Here is a 25708-nt window from a genome sequence, read left to right on the forward strand (position 1 = left end):
GAAGCTGGGGGTTGCTGGTTGGTTCAATAAAATTGGGGGAACCCACATCGGGTTTTTCATTCATTTATTTTTGAACGATCGCAGCCGGCGGCTATGGAATACCCAGATCATCCACACCTACTGTCACTGTTATTAGCGGCAGCAGGTGTGGGATGATGAGGGTAACAGTCCTAAAAGCCACCACCTGCTATTGTTTGGACCTTAATATAACGCTCATCATTCTCCTCTGCTTGCCGGCAGAGCAGGGGAGAATGATGAAAACTGTCTTCAGCACCAACCACCAGGGAACAGCGCTTACTGTGGCGCTTCTTCCCCGGCGGCCATCCATGTCACACAGTGGACATCAGTGTGTGTTCTACATGTGCACGTGTGCGGGATGTTTTGCCATCCGTGCTGATGCTATAAATCGGACATGCCAGCATGTTTCGCCCATGGACACACGGTCCGTGGAAACACACTGACATGTGCACAGACCCATTCATTTGAATGGGTCTACGTGTGTACGTGTCTCCAGTACGTGTGAAAACTGTCACCACACGTACCGGAGACATGGACGTCTGAAGGGGCCTATTACTGTATAGTGTAGTGTAGTCCACTAAGTTATTTGTTTTACTTTTTCTGCTTAATAGTCACATAAAACAGCCAGATTGACCTTAAAGGGATATTCCCTTCTCAAAGATCCTATTCCACAGTGTATTAGGTGTAATAATAATAATATTAGCAAATAGCTCCAATTAGAAATGCAGAATAGTCCTTATTCATTATGTTCTTATTCATTATTACCCTATGTGCAGGGCATTGCAGTAGCTTAGGTATTCATGGTTATGACCAGGGGTGTATCTACAACAGGTGCAGGGGTTGCAGTCGCACCCGACCCTGGACCCTAGGGGGCCCTAAAAGTCCCTTTGGCCTATAGAAAAGGACTATTGCTATTAAAGATTTAAAATATTTGGGGCCCCGTTGGAGCTTTTGCATCGGGGCCCATGAATTTCAAGTTACGCCACTGGTTAGGACCACTAACAACTAACTAACTAGCTGTCACTATATGAGTGCTTGTAACCATGGATACCTAAGCTACAGCAATGCCCTGCACATGAGTGTACGTGACATAGTGAATCAGAAGAACTATACTACATCTTTTATTGAAGTTATTTGCTAATATTATTATTATTATTATTATTACATCTACTTTGTATCGGAATAGTATCTTGGAAATTAAAGGGAATCTGTCAGAAGGTGTTTTTCTATGTAATCTGACATCAGCATGATATAAGGTCAGATACCCTAATTACAGTGATGCATCCGTTACTTTAATGGTTGCAGCTGCAGTTGTGATAAAAGCACAGTTTTCTTTGCAGCAGATCTAATAGAGTTTGGAGGTGTGTATATACCCCCCCACCACCACACACACACACACACACACACCACTGATTGGCAGCTTTCTGTGTACATTGTATATTGACAGAAAGTTGTTTATCAGTAGTGAGGGCGGGGTTGGACCAGGAGGCACAAGACACCTAGTCCTGTAGTGATAATCTCCTGCTGATAAAACACTGATTTTTTTTTTTAAACAGCAACACACAGCCTAGCAAGTGACACATCACTGGAATCAGGGTCTCTGCTCCTACATCATGCTGCTCTCAGATTACAAAAACCTGATGATAGATTCCCTTTAAGGACATGTTTAGCAGCATCTTTCCCAGTGTAAATGCAAACTGGATACAAAAATTGTGATGTGAACAGGAATAAACTCCAATAAACTCAGGAACTCGCCTACATATATGGACCTCCACTTCTCCACCACTTGCTTTTCAATACTGTAGGAAAGCTGGTTGACAACATATATGCATACTTTACAGATGGCCATGTTGACTGTCATACAATTTAGAAGACAAAATCATCTCAAGGACATGCAGTAAACTGACGGGAGACGCGGGACAAACCCGTCACCCGTGTACATTCTTATGGCTTATTGTAATTGGGTTATGTTGTCTGACAGGTCTTTTCCTCCATTGCATTGCTAACAGCGACATAAAGAGTCTCATATGCCTTGTATAGTTGTAACATCAGCCATACAGTATATAGGAAGTCATTTATATGCTCGGATATTGGTCCTTCAGGAATAACTCTGGGAATATAACGGAATTAATTGGTGGTGAATGGAATAGGGAATAGCAAAAATCTCACATTGGAATAATCCATCTTCCCATTGCTCTGTCCTGCTGTCACCAAATGCTGCTTTCCCAGGCAGTGGCAATGATCTCACATGTAGTGACAGTTGGGCAGCACGCGGTTACACGGCGCTGCACATGGCATCCGCGGCTCTCACATTAGCTCTGCACAGATAATCTGCTACTTACCATTATAACCACTGTGATCACTGCTGCGATTACAATTGTTCGTATTTTTTTTTCTTGCAGAGTCAAGCTGAGGCACATTATAAAGGGAATCGGCATGCTCGAAGAGTTAAAGGGATCGAGAATGCCAAAACCCGGCAGAAAGAGGGAGGGCAAGATGGAGACAGGAGCACCCCTATGATCAGTCCTGTGCCCAGTGCCAGCGAGAGTGATACAGACAGCAAAGGTGACTGAGATAACACTGCTTCTTCCTTCTTTATCCATCCATGTCAGAACATGTTGTCATGAGGTTTACCGGTCAGCGTAATGTGCAAAGAGGGAATCCGACTGCAAACAATGTCAGCGCATCACACCCTCAAAGCATTTACTCAACATGTTTGGACACCCTCCAAGCCCACGTGTGGTTGACCGATTCCCATTTTAGAATTCGAAACCTTGTGTATCTCTATAAATTTTACAGACTTTTTACATATTTCTGTGCCAGGAAAACCCTTTGGGGTAGAACTTCTCAATTTAAAGCAGAGCCTTAGCTAGCTTAGCAAATATTCAGCTTGGTTCTTTAGCACTAGATCAGACTGGTTTACTCGTGATTCCTCGGGACCAACTACATCCACGGTTTAAACACTTTAATGAAAGCTAATAGAAAATCGCACACTATTGCTTCCACTATGGTGCAAAAAGCAGCACATAACAATGCACTGACAGAGTAAAAATGTGTATATAAATAAAATAAACATTAAATGTGCTGACATGCACCAAATGAGACCTAAAACACTTGAAAGAGGACTATAGGCGTATATAAAGCCCCTTTCTATAATTGTGGATAACCTTATGGTAATATGTAGTGAAGAGCGAATATACTCGTTACTTGAGATTTCTCGAGCACGCTCGCGGGTCCCCCGAGTATTTTTTAGTGCTCGGAGATTTAGTTTTTCTTGCCGCAGCTGAATGATTTACATCTCTTAGCCAGCTTGACTTCATGTGGGGATTCCCTAGCAACCAGGCAACCCCCACATTTACTTATGCTGGCTAACAGATGTAAATCATTCAGCTGCGGCAAGAAAAACTAAATCTCCGAGCACTAAAAAATAATCGGAGGACCCCCGAGCGTACTCGAGAAATCTCGAGTAACGAGTATATTTGCTCATCACTAGTAATATGCTGACGTGAACCAGTTCCTGGATAGATGTGGTCCCAATGTCGATGGGTGATCTTTAGTGTTGAGCGATACCGTCCGATACTTGAAAGTATCGGTATCGGAAAGTATCGGCCGATACCGGCAAAGTATCGGATCTAATCCGATACCGATACCCGATACCAATACAAGTCAATGGGACTCATGTATCGGACGGTATCCCTGATGGTTCCCAGGGTCTGAAGGAGAGGAAACTCTCCTTCAGGCCCTGGGAACCATATTAATGTGTAAAATAAAGAATTAAAATAAAAAATATTGCTATACTCACCTCTCCGACGCAGCCTGGACCTCACCGAGGGAACCGGCAGCGTTGTTTGCTTAAAATGCGCGCGTTTCCTTCCTTCCGTGACGTCACGGCTTCTGATTTGTCGCGTGCCGCCCATGTGGCCGCGACGCGACCAATCACAGCAAGCCGTGACGTAATTTCAGGTCCTGAATGCCTATTTCTGCATTCAGGACCTGAAATTACGTCACGGCTTGCTGTGATTGGTCGCGTCGCGGCCACATGGGCGGCACGCAACCAATCACAAGCCGTGACGTAATTTTAAAAATGCGCGCGTCTCCTGCCTCCCGTGACGTCACGGCTTGTGATTGGTCGCGTCGCCCATGTGACCGCGACGCGACCAATCACAAGCCGGAACGTAATTTTAAAATCCTGAATGCCTAGAATTAGGCATCCAGGACCTCAAAATTACGTCACGGCTTGCTGTGATTGGTCGCGTCGCGGCCACATGGGCGGCACGCGACCAATCAGAAGCCGTGACGTCACGGAAGGAAGGAAACGCGCGCATTTTAAGCAAACAACGCTGCCGGTTCCCTCGGTGAGGTCCAGGCTGCGTCGGAGAGGTGAGTATAGCAATATTTTTTATTCTAATTCTTTATTTTACACATTAATGTTGTATTTTACACATTAATGTTGTTTCGATACCGATACCCGATACAACAAAAGTATCGGATCTCGGTATCGGAATTCCGATACCCGCAAGTATCGGCCGATACCCGATACTTGCGGTATCGGAATGCTCAACACTAGTGATCTTCCCACGACATAAATATTCTGGTATCAATGAAAAGTGAGATTACGTCTTTGGGGTCCTGGGTGGTGGAGCAGCCTGGACTTATCAGCAAAGACTGCTGCTCCAGCAGTGTAATGATACCTGATACAGGAACTCCCACGAGCCCAAAAATTCCTACACTTTTCAGAGGTAGTGCCCTCCTTCCTCAGGGATTGTTAATTGGTAACCCTGAGGAAGGAGGATGCTACTGCTGAAAGGCGTAGGGTTTTTTGGCTTACTAGGAGTTCCCGTAGAAGCTTCAGTCACACTGCTCCAGCAGCAGTCCTTGATTGCAAGTCCAGGAGGTGCCATCGGTGGAGGGCTCCATGGACATACTGTAAATCCTCTGGTCGCAATGAAAAGTGAGATTATCTTGCAGGGAGATCACCCATCGACACTGGAACCACATCTACTCAGGAAATCGTTTCTGTCAGCTTATTACCTGTTATGAATGTGTTCACACTCACACCAGGGAATCGCTGCACCTACACCCAACTCGGGTACATAATAGAAAGGCCTAGCCGCACAGCTAAAAACACCACCTTGGACCTGACTCCCAAAAAGGCTGAAGTATTAGTAGCTCCTGAGGAACCAGAGGGTAGGCCGCAACAAACTACCAACAAGGGAAAAGGAAAGTGTGAGGAGAGATACAAGAACCCAATGAGAGAAGCTAAGACAAATTCAAATATGGTGATAAATGTAAAATGGTAATAAAAGGAAACAGTAAGTCCTCCCAAGAACCTAACAAAGATAAAAGGAAAAGGTGCTGGGTGGCAAAACAAACTAACTTACTGCAAGAATACAACAGAAGTTTACTCAGCAAGGTAATCCCCTAAGATGAAGAGCTGGAACTCCTAACTGTTCTTCCATCAGGAAATATAGCCAGCAAGGAAGTGCAGAGAATGGATACTATATAAAACCCCACCCAGAACATAATAGGGCAAACCAAAATGGGAAAATGGAAAACACGTGGAAAGGAGCAAACGAAGAAGGGAGAATAAGGATTTAGGAACAATCAGCATTTGGACAGGGAAAGATGAAAGCTACAGCTCAACAGGCAGAAGAACTGACCACAAAGTAACAGGTCATCAGATCAGATTCCCAAACGGAGCCCTGACATTACCCATAAGGTTATCCACTGTCACAGATAACAGCTGGGGGATGGCCACGCAAATCTTACCACTGTTTGTCACAGATGACACCGGAGAGATCACACTGCTGCCACCAATTGTCAAGGTTATGCAGCCGGGGAAGTTGAATGTTCATCAACTTTGGCATTGAAGAAAGACACCTTATCCTGCTAAAAGATGATATTCCCATTGTCATGGGGGCTCTTAGTTTATAGCCATGTTTATGTAGGTGGTACATGTGAAAGTAACATCCACATGAATGCCGGGACCCAAGGTTTCCCAGAAGAACATTGCCCATAGCATAATGCCTTCTCCCAATTGTTCATTCAGTAGACATCTTCTCCCCAGATATTGAATGCACATTTACATGAAGTAAAAGCAAACAAAGGCATCTTTTGGAAGAGGCCATCTTTGCCCTTTGTTTCATGACCATTGTAGGTGCTTTAAGCATGTGTGCTCTGATTACTCCACAGCTATGAAGACCCATACAAAGTTGCAGTTCATTGTTCAGAATTATTAGTATTTTTTCTGTAATTTCTATTTTAGTAGCTCTCCTGTGAGACTGGATGAGACATGCCTTCATTGAGCCTAAGATGCCCATGACGCCGTCACTGGTTCACTGGCTGTCCTTCCTTGGATCACTTTTGGAGTTACTAACCACTGGATTCCAGTTACACCCTCCAATACCTGCCATTGTGCAGATGCTCTGAACCAGTCGTCTAGCCTTCTTAATTTGGCCCTTATCAGAGTTGCTCAGATCCTTCCACTGGTCCATATTTCATGTTTTCAACACATCGTCTTCAAGAGCTGACAGTTCACTTGCTGACTAACATGTCCCACTCCTAGTCCTAGAGTGGTGCCATTGTCATGAGATCAAAAATGTTATTGTCACCTCTCCGTAGTTTTAATGTTATGGCTGATTGGGGGAAATGACTACATTGTATTGAAACAGTAGCACCATGAACTGTTCTGCATCACTTTAAACCTTTTCTTCATTATATGAAATCTTAGGATAATTTATAGCAACTTAATGGTGCTCTCTAGGGATCTAATTTTAAGGGTGTGGGATCTTTAGTTGCTCCACAACTGGGGAAGATGTAAAATTGTGCCAAATGACACAGAGGTTTGCTAATTATACTTTAGGACTTTCAAACTCTTTCCATATGAGCCTGATATAGCATGTCATTGAAAGAGCATTAACCCTTTGCATCACAAAGCTAATCCCTTGTTTGCATTATATAGATGAACTCTCACACTTGAAGTTTTGTATTACGAAAGTAAACGCATTTTCAGCATAAGAAACATTATCAAATACCTTATCAGGGACTGAAAAAACATTCTCAAATACTTTATCAGGGAGTTCAGTGCTAATAGAGGGGACTCTCTAGAGTATTATTATCTATTATGGACTCAAACTAATGGAATTATACTGGCGAATTGCTCAAATTTAAATGTTTGCTGTATTAAATATAAAGGGACGGTCTTTAAGCGGCACTAAACGATAGATTTGTTTGAGTAGTTTACATGATATTGAAAATTGTGGACGGGTGTATTTAGACAGTTCATAGCTCAATAGTAACAAAAGTAGTATTGCGGGATTAGGTGTATAATTATCGGCTATCTGCAAGGCATGGAATGTGTATACCGTACAAGTAGTGTCATCAAAGAGGAAGAGGACAGAAACTTTAGTGTCACTATTCTACCCTTTGAAGGGCCTTTCCACATGACTAAGGATAAGAATCCAAACCAGACACTCCATTTACAGATATGTGTTTAGGAAAGTTTGCTCCTCATCAGTGCAAAGCAGGAGAGCTCTTCCGGCTAGGTGAGAGGCCTCTGACAGATGGTTCAAAGGGAATTTGTCAGCAGGTTTTTTTCTATATAATCTGAGGACAGCATGAGTTACGGGCAGAGATACATATTTCAGGGATGTGTCACTTATTAGGATGTGTGCTGCTGTAAGAATACAATTAATTTTTTATCGCCAGGAGATTATCACTATCTGGACTACAGCTCCTGTGATCCCTGGTTCATCCACACATTCTCCTCTCATAAACAGCTCACTGTCAATAGACAATATACATAGAGAGCCTGGTGGGCGTCGGAATTTACTTTCTGAGCTCTGCTACATCTAAAAACTCTGATTGTGTCAAAACCGCTGCACCCAGAAAACTAAGTGATACATCGCTGGAATCTGGGTCTCTTTACCTACATTGTGCTGCTCTCAGGTGAGGTAGCAAAAATCTTGTGACAGATTCCCTTAAGGGGTAAAATTTCTCCTTGTGGAGAGTGCAAAGTCAATGTAAGGAGAAACAAACCTGACTCTCCAATCATGCATTTAATAAGCATTATATAAAAATAATTACTATTTAAACAATATATCTCTATAGAAAAGGTGAATAGAGATGAGTGAACCCAAACTTAAAAGTTTGGGGTTTGTACCAGACAATTAGTATCCGGTGCTAAACTCTGAACACGGGCTTCTTTCAATGTTCAGAGTTCGTGGGATGTCCGGAGGTGGGAGAGAGAGGGAGGGAGACAGAGAAGAGAGACACATTTTCCAGATCCAAAATTTGGATCTCCATTGTTTTCAATGGGGTTCAGGTTCTGGTTTAAGTTCAGCTAAAGTTTCAGTTACGGTCCGCTCATCCCTAAAGGTGAATAAATGGTACAGAACCTAAAATGTGGAAACATCAATCCTAGTAGTTATTTAGCTCATCTCATAGCAGCGGTGGAGAATAGATCCATCAATTTGGCATCTGCTCACATGGATCTTCTGACCTGTGACACATCACGATGGTACAATATTTACAATATTTATCTTGTTAATGTTCCACTTACAAACTTTCTATATTATAATATAAAACACTAAGCAAAAACTGATCCATGGCTTCTCCGATAATTGCTCCTGTTTGTTTGAGAAAGCGCTTTCCTGTTGAGGGTCTGGCATTAGGTACTTCCAGCCAGAACTAATTCAGATTTACTGTCAAGTGCTAAAATCATCTGGCAATTGGTTCTGTGTACTAGAGCCAAATGTTCATGATGCCTTGGATATGACATCATCTTCACCTTGCATAAACCTAGCGTGGAGGATGTGCCATGCAGCATGCCTCATTCAGTATTATGGACCTCTCCTGTAGGTCATCAGGTTGGTTCCAAAGAAGATTGGCATAAAGAACTGACAGCAGGATCTCAAACACAGTTGACATCTCCGTAGTTGGCTCAAGATTCTGACTTTGCTTTAAAATGGTCCTTTTCTATGTAATATAATTCCTACAATCTGTTCTGGGCTGTGAGGTGCACTGATATGTTTAGCTTTGGCCTCAAGACAACAGGAAAGGCGTATTTGCCTATGCTTAAAAGAGTTAAATGTGTAATTATTCCTCCAGCTGGGGCCACTTATCAATTTTTGGATAAATTCCCTGGGAATCCTATTCACTAAAAGCATTACACCCCTCTAGCCATCCTTCTATCCCTCAAAGTGAAGGAACGTGTCCCTTGGTGCTCTCACTGAACATATGGATCTCATTGGGCCTACTTGTCGGTGATGAGGTTTGTCTCTTTATATGAAGTTAATGCATCATTCATATTCAAGCCTTAAGCGAAATTAGCCATTTACTTGCGTTATGAGATCTTGTGTACAAGCTTATAGCAGTAACGGGCCATATGCAATGAAGTCTAGTGGTGGCAGGAATTGCATACTGGAGCGGTTTATATCAAGGACATATGGCTGTATAATGACATAACAGAAAATGAAGAACTCCTTGGATCATTCGGTAAATGTGTGGAAAGCTGGGACACTCTTGCGTGCCGCTGAGGCCATGTCTCTTCCAAACTGTTTTATGACATTCACTCTGAATGGCGATGAAGCCTGCCAAGCACTCCAGACACGTTCTGCAACATTCCCTCTAATGGTCAATAAGCTGAAGACCATAAAACATGTTATAACCGAAGAATCATTTCTGCATCTCGTCCTAAAACAGGCAACAGAAAATCCTGGAGGTAGAAATGATGTTCTTGTGTTTCTAGATCTGTGTATCGGTTCACATTGCTGCATCATATCATTACGTAATATATTGGCATCAGTTGGGCGCATAGACTCGTAAATTGCCAATTTCTAACAATAAGGCGAATACCTGGCTTCCACATGAGCTCTTGGCCTCTTCTACTCAGGATAGCCCCATATTTATTCCAAGAAGTTCTGCTGTTCTAATTTACTACTATTCCAGAACTAGAGATAATATATAACTTTGGATGATGACTATGAAGAATTGACGTGCTTCCCAAACCATACACCCATTTTGATTGTGTCCTGGTGAGAAATTTTGCCAGGCTGGTATGTCTCTAGGTGGCACAAGGATACAGGATATACTGTACTTCATTGTTAACTATTGCAGTAATACTACTCTGTAGGATTCCTAGAGTACGGCGCGTTCGCCAACAAAACGAAAGGCAGCCAAAATCTATTACATTTTTTTAGATGGCTGGAACGGTTGCAATCCCTTCCAACTGAGATTGCGATAACTTAGGGGCCAGCGCAGATGGCCAGTAAGGACTGGAGCCACATGCAGTCAGTACGACTTGGTCTTTGGTTTCATTGGCTAATATTTTTTTACAAATTCAAAGTCAGTAGTGAGACCTGAGGCATATAAGTTTCTTTTTATTCAATACGGGATTAGAAAACAAGTTCCGATGTCTTAGCCATGTGGTGCAATGTCTCAGTACCATAAAGGTGACTGAGATTCTGCCAGTAGGACCAAGACGTGATGACTCTGATGAGTTGTACACCAGGTTGGCTGCGATGGACTGTGTTAATAAATGTTATCATAATATTCATACAAGTCTGCTTAGGCCATGTTCACATATCCATTACCCTTTCTGAACAGAAAAACAAAAATGGATATGTCACTTCAAAGACACTAACAGCACCCAACAGAAGCCACTGATCCATAATGGTGTCCTTCAGGTACATCATGGTGTACGTCATCTGACAAAATAAAAATGAGTACAGTGTAGTACTCTGATTTTCTCTGCAAATATGATGGAATCTGCTGAAGAGATTGTGGCAGATACAGATGTGCATAAAATCGTACTCAAACCATATCAATTTTTCAAACCAAATATTCTGGATTTTGAATTCCACATGCAGCACACAAGAAATTTGATGCTTTTTTTGTGCCATTTTCAGTGTGGTTCTGCTGCAGGAAATCTGCAGGGAAAGTTTGCTTTGTGCATTTGCACTTATTATAAACCTTTGACAATCAGCTTGTTGAATTCCAATCCCTCATCTTGAGGTTCAGGACACATTTCCCAACATATGGCTGACATGAGATGTTATTTCAAAGGCTTACTAGTGCGTATTACTTGGTTTCATAACGACAGTTGTGGGTTGCCAAGATTTTTAATACGGTATGTTTGGGGTAGAACAGAGGGTTTGGTGCTCATTGTTAAAGGGGTTATTTGGAAATTTTGTGGGTTTTTTTTACTATGGTGCTAAGAACTTGTAGGCAGCTAGTTGCTAACAATCTTCCTGTTCTACCCGACGGCAATACCCTGCAGGCTCAAAATGGTCACGGACTGCTCCTCCCAGCGATTCTGCTGCTTCATTTAATGTTACGTCAGGAGAACAGATCTTCCTCTACTGCTCTGTTGAGGGGACGTCATGCTGATTAAAAGCCAGCTCCCCGCTGCCTAACTGCGGTGAGCTGGATGTCAATCAGCAAGACATCAGAGGTGCCACAGGTGTCAACAGAGCAAACCAAAAGAGAAGAAGCTGCTCTGTCAACATAATGTCAATGGAAGCCACAGAATCGCTGACAGGAGCGGTCTGTGACTGCTCTGAGGTGGTAGAGATCGCTGCCAGGTAAAACAGGCAGGTACGGTATTTAGTAACTACCTTCCTGTAAGTTCTTAGCCCCATAAGAAAACATTTAAAATCTCCACATAACCAGTAAAAAAGCTGACCATTAAAGATATGTGACATATCAGAAGGCTTTCTTCGTAACTATAAGGCTATGGTCATCCGAGAAAATCAGTCCAATTATCCTAATCACACTGAGACCAGAGTTTGACCAGAGTTTGACCCTATTTTCTTGTAGGTGGAGGAATAAAAAAGTTTCTCCATTTTCTCTGTATTGTCAGTCTGTGAAAATCAGACCCATAGAGTTGAATGGGCAGGTGCCATCTGATTCTCGGAGCCAAATAATGCATGCTATGGTTTTTTCTTTGGATCATCTTGATATGAGGAAAAAATAACATGGGGAAGAGTGCTATCCGTCCAAACCACAGGTACAACTCTTCTGATGTTTACGGTCATGTGCCCTTAGAGATACACTGTAAGGTGTTTCCCATTTCTCTTTATAATAAAACTTTCTAGGTCAGCCGTGAGTGTACGCAGAGAGGGGTAATTGTTTCAGCACATATGGGTGATTTGCTGAGCCAAGAGGTTTGCACAGTGTATGCTTTGTGCTCTAACAATCTCCTAATTCTTGTTTATTTGTTGCTTTTAGGCTTTCCCTTTCCTCATTCTCCCATTGAATGATTATTCTGAAAAGATACAAAAATCTGTCTAATGTCCCTGATGCCTCCGAGCACATGGGGTTGACATTCCAGGTGCAATATTTCTTGTGCTTCCAGGGCAGCATTTTTTCGCCATAAATATAGTTTTGTGTCTCACACAGAACTTCCTTGCTCCTGTGTCTGACCCTGCCTGCTGCATTCTTACCATCATTACTCATGATTACAGCAGTAACTGTGTTCTCCACCTGGAAAAATCTCTTCCATTTGCCATCTAAAATGGAATTTTAATTGACTCTACTTTGTTAAGACCTTTTTTATGTACTGTATACCCTTTAAAGGGCCACTGTCACCCCCCTCCAGCCGTTATAAACTAAAAGAGCCACCTTGTGCAGCAGTAATGCTGCAGTCTAACAAGGTGGCTCTTTTAGTTTTTGATTCATTTATTACCTCAATAAAGCGTTTTAAAAATTGGCCACAAATACCAGATATTGTATCTGGAGGCGGTCCGAATCGTCCTCTATGAATCTCCCAACGGCCGTCACTCTTCTCTTCAGGGGCGATGGTCGCCGCCCCCTTCGCGCTGTTGCTTCTTAAATCCGGCGCCTGCGCTGTTATTCATTATGCACAGTGCGGGGCTGGGGTTCCTGGGCATGCGCACTGCGCTTGTCAGACGCTCCCCCGCTCCCCCGCCTTCCAGCGTTGTTCTTTGTGGCTGTTCAAAACGTCGGCAATGAAACCTGTATATTCCGGCAATGCTGGAAGGCGGGGGACCGGGGGAGCGTCTGACAAGCGCAGTGCGCATGCCCAGGAACCCCAGCCCCGCACTGTGCATAATGAATAACACAGTGCGGGCCCCAGGCAGGCACGCACAGCGCAGGCGCCGGATTTAAGAAGCAACAGCGCGAAGGGGGCGGCGACCATCGCCCCTGAAGAGAAGAGTGACGGCAGTTGGGAGATTCATAGAGGACGATTCGGACCGCCTCCAGATACAATATCTGGTATTTGTGGCCAATTTTTAAAACGCTTTATTGAGGTAATAAATGAATCAAAAACTAAAAGAGCCACCTTGTTAGACTGCAGCATTACTGCTGCACAAGGTGGCTCTTTTAGTTTATAACGGCTGGAGGGGGGGGACAGTGGCCCTTTAAATTTTAGTGTATTTGACCAATGAAAACCATAGATTTGAGTTAAGGTCCCATGTCTCGTTTAGGCTACTTTCACACTAGCGTCGGTACGGGGCCGTCGCCATGCGTCGGCCCGACGTACCAACGCACGTTGTGAAATAAATGCACAACGGGGGCAGCGGATGCAGTTTTTCAACGCCCCATTGTAATGTCCAGGGAGGAGGGGGCGGAGTTTCGGCCACACATGCGCGGTCGAAAATGGCGGACGTGACGCACAAAAAAAGTTACATGGAACTTTTTTTGTGCCGACGGTCCGCCATCCGGATGCGACGTGTGGCCATACGTCGCAATGCATCGCTAATGCAAGTCTATGGAGAAAAAACGCATCCTGCAGGCAACTTTGCCTAGCTAGTGTGAAAGTAGCCTTAGCCACAGTAAAGACCTGTTATATTTTCCTGTTTCACTACCGTAAGAAACATCCAGGGCCATAATATTAATGAAGATCTGCTGTTTATTGAATAGTTCCTCAACCGGAATGCTAGGAAGTAAGAAATGAAACCGTTATCTAGGTATTTTGTTTCACAGAGAGAAAAAGAAAAGACCACTTACCTCATCCCAACATGACGCCATCATTGTGTTATGTCTACAATAGCTGGGCGGTGAGGAAAGATTTCTTGGGAGAGCTTGGCCATTTGGTTAGAAATGCAAGTAATTAAATATATGATATGAAATTATTACATTTTACAATTATTACTAATTCATTTTTAGTTTGATTTCTGCCATGTTCCTGCTATGTTGATCTACCCATTAATAGTCCTCTCCGCGGTAGTCATGCGTCTCTCTCCTCACATCTATGCTATGTCAATTCCTGAAGGTCAGTCCACCTATCACTGGACCCATACTTACATCCATGGTTTTATCCATGTCCTCATCATTTAGAATCCAGTGCGCATGCTTTCAACTAATAACCAAGCACATGAACAATAGAAAATGAAACACGAGCAGCACGGCGGCTCAGTGGTTAGCACTGTTGCTTTGCAGCACTGGGGTCCTTGGTTCAAGTTCCACCAAGTTCCACCAAGAACAACATCTACAAGGAGTTTGTGTTTTCTTCCCATGTTCGTGTGGGTTTCCTCCAGGTTCTCCGGTTTCCTCCCATATTCCAAAAACATAATGATAGGGAATTTAGATTGTGAGCCCCAATGGGGACAGCGATGATGATTTCTGTAAAATGCTGTGGAGTGTGATGGTGTTATATAAGTGAGTAAAATAAATAACGTATCATCTGAAAATTACCTGTTGATTAAATCTGTTTTTTTGTATTAAAAACATTCATAAAAATATTACAATGACAGGTAACACCTCTACAGTAGCTTGAAAAAGTATTCACCCCCTTGGTTTTTTTTACCTATTTTGGTACATTACAACCTATGTTTAAATGTTTTTGTAATCCGATTTGTGTGTGATGCATCAGCTCTAAATAATCTAAGTTAGTGACGTGAAGTGAGAAAAATATAGGCGAAAATTAAATTTATGGGATCGAATACCTAATAATTGGCATGTGCAATGTGCATATGTATTCACCCCTTTTGTTAGGATGCCATTAACATTTTCTGGTACAAGCAATTACCTTCATAAGTCACTGTGCTTAATGAAAGAAAGTCCATCTGTGTGCAATCTAATGTCACATGGTCAGTCAGTATCTATACACCTTGTCTGAAAGGTCACAGAGGCTGCAAGACCATTAAGCAAGAGCCACCACTAACCAAACACCATGAAGACCAAGGAGCTCTCCAAACAAGTCAGGGTCAAAGTTGTTGAGAAGTACAAGTCAGGGTTGAGTTATTAAAAAAAAATCTCAATATCTCATGATCCCCCAGAGAACCATCAAATCCATTATTATGAAATAGAAAAAAAATGGTACCACAACAAACCTGCCAAGAGAGAGCTGCCCACCAAAACTCTCAGCCCAGGCGAGGAGGGCATTAATCAGTGAGGCAGCACAGAGACCAAAGGTAACCCTGAAGGAGCAGCAGAGTTCCCAAGCAGAGACTGGAGTATCTGTCCATACAACCAGAATAAGCCGTACACTCCAGAGAGGTGACCTTTATGAAAGAGTGGGGAGAAAAAAGCCTTTACTTACAGCTAAAATTATAAGGCTTGTTTTGAGTTTGACAAAATAGATGTGGGAGACTCTCCAAATGTATGGAAGAATGTGCTGTGGTCAGATAAGACCAAAATTGAACTTTTTGGCCGCCAAGGTAAAAGCTATGTTTGGTGCCAAACCAACTCAGCTCATCACCCCAAGAACATCATCCACACAGTGAAACATGTTGGTGGCAGCATCAAGATGTGGGGGTGTTTTTCAGCAGCAGGAGCAGGGAAAATGTTCCGAGTGGAGGGGAAGATGGATGGTGTGAAATACAGGGATATTCTTGATCAAAACCTGTTTCAATCTTTCAGTGATTTTAAACTGGGACAGAGGTTCAACTTTCAACAAGACAATGACCCAAAGCATACTGCTAAAGGAACATGCAAATGGTTTAAGGGGAAATGCGTAAATGTTTTGGTGTGGCCTAGTCAAAGCCCAGACCTTAATCCAATTGAAAATCTGTGGTCAGACTTGAAGATTGCTGTTCGCCCGAGGAAATCATCTAACTTGAAGGAGCTGGAGCAGTTTTGCCTTACCAAAAATCCTAGTGGCAAGATGAGGAAGGCTTATGTAGAGACTTATCCAAAGCTGTAATTACCGTAAAACTAGGCTTTTCAAAGTACTGATTTTAGGGGGGTGTATAGTTATGCACACTGAAGTTTTCAAATATTTTGTCCTGTTTGTTGTTTGCTTTACAATAAAGAGAAAAACAAATGTTCACAGTTGTAGGCATGTTCTTTACATGAACTGATGCAACCCTAAAAAAAAAAAACAGGAAAATTCCGGGTTGTGAGGTAGCAAAACATGAATAATGCCAAGGGGGTGACTACTTTTGCAAGCCACTGTATATACAGCTGTTAACACAGGATCCACCATTCACAACAGTTGATGCCACAGCTGGCCCTTCTCCTCTTCCTTTCACAATGACTTTAGCAAACGCTCATTAGATGCGTCAATATAAAAGATGCTCCTAATGTTCAATAAAATTTCCTGAAAGAATAGGAAGTATAAGTCTAGAATACTCCAGTGGATTGTATAAACCTTGCACAATTTCTAATTCTTTTTTTTTAATGCAGTGTGATATGTAAAAACAACAGCATCACAAAACATTTAAAAAATGCATTTAATACAAAAACTTGATTTAAACAATTTTCTGATAATAGGTCCTAAAAGCTGCCAAGATTAAGTCGCCCCTTTAAATCCTGTTGAGTGATATAACTAAGTGATCCAGTGTGTAATTTCTTTAGACACAAGGCCATGTCTCTCTTGGTGCCTATGAAAACTGTATTTGATTGATTGATTGTTTGATTGATGAAAATTAAGATGAATCTATCAATGCAGACTTTGCTGTTAACTTCCCAACATCTTTTATTTTTATAAGTTAATTCATCTTTTAGTTAATATCTTATATCGTTCCCCTGGTATGAAGTGAGTTGTATTTTAGTTGGATTATTACTGCTTGGCTTTCCTTGTGCCTTTTATTTTTGGAAAGTAGACTGCACCCTGACATTAGCCAGATGCTGAATGATCCATTAGTTCTGAACTTTCTTTTGTCGTCATACAAACCTGGTTTTCTGCCCGTAAATGTCACGATGGAGGAGATGAGCTCAGCGAGAGGCAACTCATAGTGTTAGGGTTGGATGCAGATTTAGGAAACCCATTCTGGTCACAGCACGCCCTCTCTATTTTTCAGATCCACCCTTACACATTGAAGTCTCGCAGTGTGATTTCTTTTCACCATGTCTTTTGTGCCTTAACACATACTGGGAACCGATATATCAAATTGTCCTGTTTGAAAACCAGAGCAAAAAATAGCCAATATATCAAACAATAAAAATGCTTTGAGAGCAAGGTTTCTTTTTTTCTAAGTTGAGATGATGCTATTTTTACCAGAGTTTTGTAACCTGGAAAGTTTCCTTAGAGGAGGACAGCCCTTGCTTCCAATGCTGGAATAAATCACCGCTGTCATTTTCTTGTTTTTCTAGTGAACGCTGTAATATGTTGGCTCATTATACGTAAGTGGCCATGATGTTCATAGCATTTCTCAGCACTGTGTGCACTCACATGGTTCTGCTTATCAGGCTCTTACTTTTTGCTAGACTTTTGCACATATGGTGAAAGACCATTTCATTTCTCTAACTGACAGACTGACCATGTCGGCTAAGTAGCAGAAGACCTTATTATGCAATCATGGAGATAATGTTTGCACAGCTGCACGGATAATATATACGATAATGAATGCAAACATCTTCCTCCATTCCTCACTCTCCACTAAAATATGAGAATTGAGGGGTATTTCCGCTGCTGAGGAGGACTGTAGCATGAAATAATCACGTTGGTCTTCTTCTGTAGATTTGATGAAAAAATCCACTTTGTTGTTCTTTTTTAATCACCATTTGAAGTTTTCTGTTAATTAGGTTTCAGTGCACAGGGGCCGGACTGTGCACTGGGTCTTCTCCTCCTTGTCTGAGATTCCTTGACCCCCTCCACCTGCCTCTGGTCTGTGGATGATGGGTCATTGCTGAGATCTCAAACAGAGGAGGGGTGGTCATTCACAGACTGGAGGCAGGCGGAGGGGGCGAGGGAATCACAGACCGGGAGGGGAAGACCCGGTGCACAGTCCGGCCCCTGTGCACCGAAATCTAATTAGCAGAATACTTCAAATGGTGATTAAAGAAGAACCACAAAGTGGATTTATTCTCCAAAACTATCAATGTAATCCGTTTTACAGCACCATTACAGCCATGCCTTTACTTTATATTACAAAACCATGATAAAAGAAGCCCTGCCATCCAGTCATTCCTCATCAAATGGATTACACAACCTGTAATTGAGGTTTTTTTTTTGCTTTAGAAATTCACTTTCACCTATAGAAAATGATGTACAATGCCAATTATCAGGATGTCATAAGACACAGCAATTCCCCAAAGGTATAAATACTGTGGTCATACATTATTCTGTTGGGTTTAATATAACATTTCTTTGCCTCGAGCACTCACTCAATTTTGGCTTTTTCGCTACATCCATAAAAAACATACACGCCCCATGATTGTAGCCAAGAGGCTTGGAACCAGACTCAGTTAGTCACATAGCAACAAAAATAAACACAATCACTGTCTCACTCTCCGTACGAAAACCGTCCTCAACACCATCGTAATGTCTTATTTAATTAATGAAATCTGTCCTGGGATCGTTCTTCTCAGGAGTCGTCCCCCAGATTTCCACTGAACTCATTCATGATAGTTATTAATCTTTTTCTCACAGATTTGTTAAAAAATAAAACCAAGACCAAACACTTTTCTAAAATAAGGAGAATGTTTTGGCTGCCAGCAGATCCAACTTCTCTATATTGGATTTCTCTTAAAATAGTACAGTCAGAAGAACAAAGAACTATGTAGGGACAGAACAGACACATGAACACTGCACATCTACAATGTTCGAAGAGGGGAACCTGTTCCTGAGTGAAATTGGCAACGGTCATCACACCAGGCTTCGATAGATATTCCCTACAAGCCTTTGTCTGTGTCTTACTTAATATTTCCTTGCTTTAATACATTTCCTTTTTTGTGTTTCCATGTGATATGACTTTATAATATAAATAGGCCACGCATGTGGTAAGACGCGGAATGTGCTTTGCCAATGACAACGTTCTCCAACCTTTCTTATCTAGAGAGGAGAGCCACATTCAACTCCGAGAGATAGTCTTGAGCCACATCCAATGACGCCCTCCCCAGTAGTGACACTAATTACCCATATGATGAAAGCCAAAGCTTTTCCACAGAAAGCACACAAAGACCTTGTGCAGCCCCCCATATAAGTTGTGTAATTACAAGTGTTCCAACTCTGCCCTCATTTGGTATTATTGTATCAAGCACACTCACACTATTGCATCAAGCTTCAAGCTCCCCTCTAACAATATCCCCACATGTAATTGCAAATCTAGGCTTGCTCTTCCATGCAGGGCTATTCATAAAAATAACTATGGGCAGCACGGTGGCGCAGTGGTTAGCATTGCAGCGCTGGAGTCCTGGGTTCTAATCCCACTCAGGACAACATCTGCAAAGAGTTTGTATGTTCTCTCCATGTTTGCATGGGTTTCCTCCGGGTACTCTGGTTTCCTCCCACATTCCAAAGACATACTGATAGGGAATTTAGATTGTGAGCCCCATCGGGGACAGCGATGATAATGTGTGCAAAATTGTAAAGCGCTGCAGAATATGTTAGCGCTATATAAAAATAAAGATTATTATTATTATTATTAACCAACTGGAGATCTTCTCTTTAACTGCTTTGCTAGACCTGGTGCTAATGCACCAAGCTGCCAGACAGTTGTGAGCCACACTTCTTGGGCCTGCGAGCCACATGTGGCTCCCTAGTCACAGATTGGGGACCCCTGGCATAACACACTTAGAATTCTTTGTTTATCAAGGGGAGTTCCTTATAAAAAAAAAATTATATATATATATATATATATATATATATATATATATAGACATTTATCTATCTATCGATAGATTTATATACGTATATATATTATATAGCTTTTTCATGTCTTTTGAAATGTGAAAACAATCTATCAATGTTAAAATCTGCGAAGACTAGGTAAAAAATTGCATGCATTAAAAATATTTATCGCTGTTGCAACAATGAATATTTTAGTGACAAATATGCCTCCAGAAGCCTCATATTGTACTGAAACCAATAAGAGCAGAATTTCTGATTTGCTCTCTTTTTGGCTTGTTTTTTTCCCTTTGTCTTCAATTAATCTAAACTATATTTACCAAAGCAATGGATCCTTTCATAACTCATTAGTAGGTATTCTTTGGTAATAAGAAAACAACTTACTGAGCCTCAAAGATTTGCAGATATTTCTAATAAAGGGGTTATCTTGGAGTTTGGAGTCTTTTGGGAACAAGGCTAAGATGTTACTGGCAAGTTGTTGCCAACTACTTACCTCTTCTGCCCTGCAACGATCTCTACCTGCTCAGGCGGTGATCCTTCGGCTTCATTTGACCTCACGTTAACAAAGCAGCTCTTTCACATCTGCTGCTCTGTTGATGGGGCGTCACTGCGGATGTCATGTTGATTGACAGCTAGCTCAATCTAACGCAGCACGGAGCTGCCTGTCAATCAGCATGACATCGGCAGTGACATCCCATTGACAAAGCAGAGCAGAAGAGAAGCAGCTGCTTTATCAACATGATGTCACCAGAAGCAGGAGAATCACTGGCTGGAGTGGTCGGTAACCACTTGTGGCCAGAACAGATTGTTGCAGGGCAGAAAAGGCAAGTTGGCTAAATTGTTAGCACTGTAGACTTGCAGCGATTGGATCCTTGGTTCAAATCCCGCTAAGGACATCTGCAAAGTGTTTGTATGTTCTTCCTATATTTGTGTGGGTTTCCTCCGAGTTCTCCGGTTTCCTCCCACACTCTGAAGACATACTGATAGAGAAATTTGATTGTGAGCCCCAGTGGGTACATTGATGACGATATCCGTAAAGCGCTCTGGAATGAATGGTGCCATATAAATGAATAAAATAAATAACTACCTACTAGTAAGTTCATAGTCAACAAACCCCAAAGTCCTGGATAACCTTTTTAACTTTACAGTTTTTGACCCTATTAACAATTTGTTAGCCAGCTTGTTAAAATGGGTTCAAAAAGATTAATTGCAAGACATTGTTGACTTTTATCCTTCTCTTTATTAGAACAACAAGGGATGGACAATACGGAGTTACTTGCTGCAGATAGTCCAGAGACTATGATCACACATGAAAACAATGTTTCAGCAGTATCTGAGTATTCACAGCCCTCATCTGAGGCACCCGTTGATGACACAAAATCACTTTCTTCTACCACTCCTGGAAATGGTGGAACAAGTGGAAATACTACAGAGAACGATGAAGACAGAACCAAGAAGTTACTGTATTGTGCCCTCTGCAAAGTATCAGTAAACTCCTTGTCACAACTGGAGGCCCATAACAAAGGTTAGTATCTGAAACTAAGAGACATGATGATGTCAAGCAATGTGGTCCTCAGTATGAATAAGGATCTGTTGTTTTTTATATCTATTGAATTCCAATACAAGTTTTATTATTTATATTAGGTACAAAGCACAAAACTATCCTTGAAGCTCGAAGTGGCCTTGGTCCGATAAAGGCTTATCCACGACTTGGAGGGCTGACAAATGGGTCAAGTGGATCTATCGATGCAAACACCCAGGAAAGAACTTTTCACTGTGAGATCTGTAATGTCAGAGTCACCTCTGAAGGGCAGCTCAAGCAGGTAAATATATTTACTATATTTTTTTGTGATTTTTTTTTTTTTAAATCTTTAAGCTTATATAGTGCAGTGTGTAAGGTCCATTGGCATGGACTGTCCAGCGACAACAACGACCACTAGATCGGTAAACCGCCAATCGGTCTTTAATAGTCAGTTTACACAGACCACTGTAATCATGTGCATGATTTATGCGTGATCTATAACAGATCGTTCAGTGCGCATAGGCTAACAATGTTCCCAGCAGTGCAAGCCCTGTTTACACAGAATGATGCACTGTCAAGAGTGATGATCTATTGCACTGCACAAAACCTCATTTCACCTGATGAGTGGGAGTTTTGCTCGTTCATTGGGTGATCAGCAGCCTATTTACATTGCAAGATTATGGTAAAATGTGTTCTCAAGAGCAATAATCTCTCAGTGTAAATGCAGCTAAGGTTTAATTTCTCATTTAGAATTTTAAAAATTGAAAAATATCTATGGGGTATAGAAAAATATTAAAAGGAGAGTCCTCAGTGGTTGACACCTTTTCAAGGTATCATCCACTGAGGACTCTCAGATTTTAATATTTTTCTATTCAGTGGCTAACATGGTACAAAGATATTTATTTTTCCTGTATCTCTATGGTGTATTCATTTTTTCAGGCATCAATGTGAGGGAGAGAAGAAGCAAACTTAAAGGAGTTATCGGGGATATTTTTTTTCCATGTGGCTAAGAACTGATAGGCAGGTACCTGTTTGTTCTGCCCCGCATCGGGTCCGATCAATCACAGACCACTCCTGCGATTCTTGCACTTATGTCCGCAGAGCAGCTCTTCCTCTTGCAATCCGCTCTGTCAATGGGGTGTAACTGATGATATCATGCTGATTGACAACAACCTCCTCACAGTTATTGCCTACTGTCAATCAGCATGATATCAGTAGTCACGTCCGGTCAGCAGAGCAAAGCTGAAGAGAAGCAGCTGCTCTGTCGATGTGACATCACCAGTAGGTGAATAATCGCTGGGTGGGGCCATCCGAGCCGAGACCGCAGTTGGTTCTTAGGCACATAAGAGAAAAATAAAATATTTATGAATAACCCCTTTAAATTAATGAAACCATTTACTTTTTAGGTTTTTAAAATGTAAAGTGCTGCGGAATATGTCGGCACTATAGAGATAAAATTATTATTATTACTTTCTTTGTTTTGCTGAGGGAGAGAAGAAAGAGCAAAGGCTAGCTATGATTACTTGCATATGGAACATAAAAAACAACAAATATATGAAGGGACGATACAAATACAAGGAGTGCTTGGATGCTTTTCTTGAAAAATATAGCATTACAGGTAATAGGTACAAGATTTTTCAGATGAGACCTTGATCCAATTAACTAGTCTAATTGCCAGATCTGAAGTCACGAAAGATTTTTTCCCCTAATTTATAATAAATAAATAAATAGCATTTGTCTCAAGGGGTTTTTGCCTCTAGATCACAGATGTCAAACTCAAATACACAGAGGGCCAAAATTAAAAACTTGAACAAAGTAATGGGCCAACCTTGATATTTATTGAAAAAATGTCTAGAAGTGACTGCATTTTTCCTTCTCATAAAATATAATGATGAACCTTTTCATATAGAGGCAGTAACTAGAAGTTGGTGATTGCTCTAAGGTATCCATAGTATGACAATGGCAACAACATCCTACTAGTGAATTAGGAAAGAGAAATCAGCAACACAAAGAGCAGAATAAAGGGAAAGACGCAAATATCACGTTTGAAATACAGATTGCAAAGTTAGAACAATTATCTATATTACTTTCAATTTTCAGTTTTGCCTTTAAGTAATAAAGATTAGATGAAAGCTAGATAAAAAGAAATAGATTTTTGGTATGTAATATTTGGTTGGATTTTTAGAGAAATTGTGAAATAAAGACGTTCTCATCTGGAAACAATATGTTGGATTGACATGTTTATTTAGTTATTGCAAATTGTTAAATTTAGAACCTAGATCTTTGACTGTGAATCTGTAGAAAACAATTCTAAACATTTATATCACAGATATTCTGTAAAAGTCTAGTTTGCTGTATAAAAATAAACCCTTTTCTATTTCTGTCTCAGCACATCTCAAGCCGTAGACATCGTGATGGGGTATCAGGGAAGCCTAACCCTCTACTGAGTAGGCACAAGAAGCAGCAAACCCTGCAGGAGCTTACGGTATGTGTTTTTAAAGCTGACAAAGTGAAGATACCTTGGCAGCAGTGATGAGCAAGCCTGTCAAAATTTAAATTCATGAATTTGTTCAAATTTGACCAGGAAATTTTATTTGCTTCAAAGTTACCGATGCAAATTGAATCTTCCTTATTAAGTTCTTGGGTTTCTCCAGATTGCAGCACATAATAAACATGGTGATAAAAAATACTTACCTCACCACTCACTACTGGCACCAAGTTGGCTTCAGACATCTCCATTTCTTTTTTCATGATCTTAATTAACGATTTGCACCATGATGTCACGATGCAAGCTGCCTGAGGTGTTGACTAAGTGTCAGACACCGTGTGTCATGTTCTCATTACACACGTGGTCATGATATCTGGATCAAAGATTAGAGAAGAAAATACGTGGAGCACCATGCGCCGGACTGTAGCGGTGGGACAGATGAATGGTGAGGTAAATATTTTTTAATCATTGCTTTCTACAATTCAGCAAAACTGTTGGTCACAATTTTGTTGAATTTCAAGGAATGCGAATCACAAAAAAATTAGATGATGAGATTTGCTCATCTCTAATTAGCAGCCATCCTGGATAACCCTCTTTGAAATTAATTTACTTTTCTATTCAGCTGATTAAGAATTATTTTACTTTAACAGACAAGTAACATGTTATGGGGAGAGTGGCAGATTATGGTACATAGGGCCTAGCAAGTTATTTTGATTGATCACATCAAGGAAAATAGCCATCCATTCAGTATTGACTTCATTGGCTCCCTATAGTCACGGTGGCATTTTTTTGCCTTGGTATTTGGATTCCTTGCCGTTTTACCATTGAGAAACACTGATTTAGTTCATAAATCATGAACTTGAGCCCAGTGGAGGATACTTTGATCTTCTTTTGACTTAGTCTAACCCTGCATATGACAACCATCAATGGCAGTCATTGCCCATAGAGGCTGTCACCTGCTTGCCTGAAACTCTGAAGGACACACATTGGCATTATAAGACATTGTTCTAAGCCACCTTTCCTCCTTATACTGCTCACTATAAAACTAGTTTCATACATCAGTTTTTTTAAGGTACATGAAAAAAGCACTGTTCTTCTTTCAGTGTGCTGGATCGATTTTTTCAATCAGTTTTTTCAATCTCCGTGAACCATTTTGTTTTTCTAAAAAAAAGTGTCTGTTACCAACTACACAATGAAAAATGGATAGCACTTGAGTAGCACATGGATGACATATGAGATATTGTGAGAAAACACATTGGTTCTAATGGGTCCTTGCGCTATCCACTAAATAAAAGGACAGAACACATAACAAAAAAAAATAATGTGTGAAAGACCCCAACCTGGTAGCTTTTTGTTGTAATTCTGCTACTTTTCAAATAAACCAGAAAGATCATGTTTAACGTAGTATAGGTCATAAATAAGAATTTACAGAATTTGATACCATGCAAAAATAGAAGGACAACTAGTAATAAGTTATTTTGGGTTTTTAGAACCAATTCAGCTTTTTAAGGTTTGATGGCAGCACTATATAGGCAAACTGATGGGAAATGCTGTGTATCACAACCATGATCCCACCAGTGAGCACAATGGCAATGCTCATGTAATCTACTTAATTGATATATTGGTACATCAAGGTGCCTCAATTATCTGAGCCCTATGACGTTTCTTGAGTGAAGGGGTTGAAGCAAATAATTAATCAAAATTG

The 25708-nt window shown here is 41.2% G+C and overlaps 1 protein-coding gene across 5 annotated transcripts in view; it reads left to right on the forward strand.

Moving 5' to 3' along the window:
• ZNF385A (zinc finger protein 385A) overlaps positions 1 to 25708 on the forward strand; it is a 240422-nt gene that overhangs the window by 210380 nt on the left and 4334 nt on the right. For all 5 annotated transcript variants that reach the window (XM_077297924.1, XM_077297923.1, XM_077297925.1 and 2 more), the window contains 4 exons: positions 2421 to 2583; positions 21240 to 21518; positions 21638 to 21816; positions 23905 to 24000. In XM_077297924.1, coding sequence (XP_077154039.1) covers positions 2421 to 2583; positions 21240 to 21518; positions 21638 to 21816; positions 23905 to 24000 — 717 coding nt within the window. The remainder of the gene's footprint in view (positions 1 to 2420; positions 2584 to 21239; positions 21519 to 21637; positions 21817 to 23904; positions 24001 to 25708) is intronic.

Source organism: Ranitomeya variabilis, chromosome 3, assembly GCF_051348905.1.
Source record: "Ranitomeya variabilis isolate aRanVar5 chromosome 3, aRanVar5.hap1, whole genome shotgun sequence".
NCBI lineage: Eukaryota > Metazoa > Chordata > Amphibia > Anura > Dendrobatidae > Ranitomeya > Ranitomeya variabilis.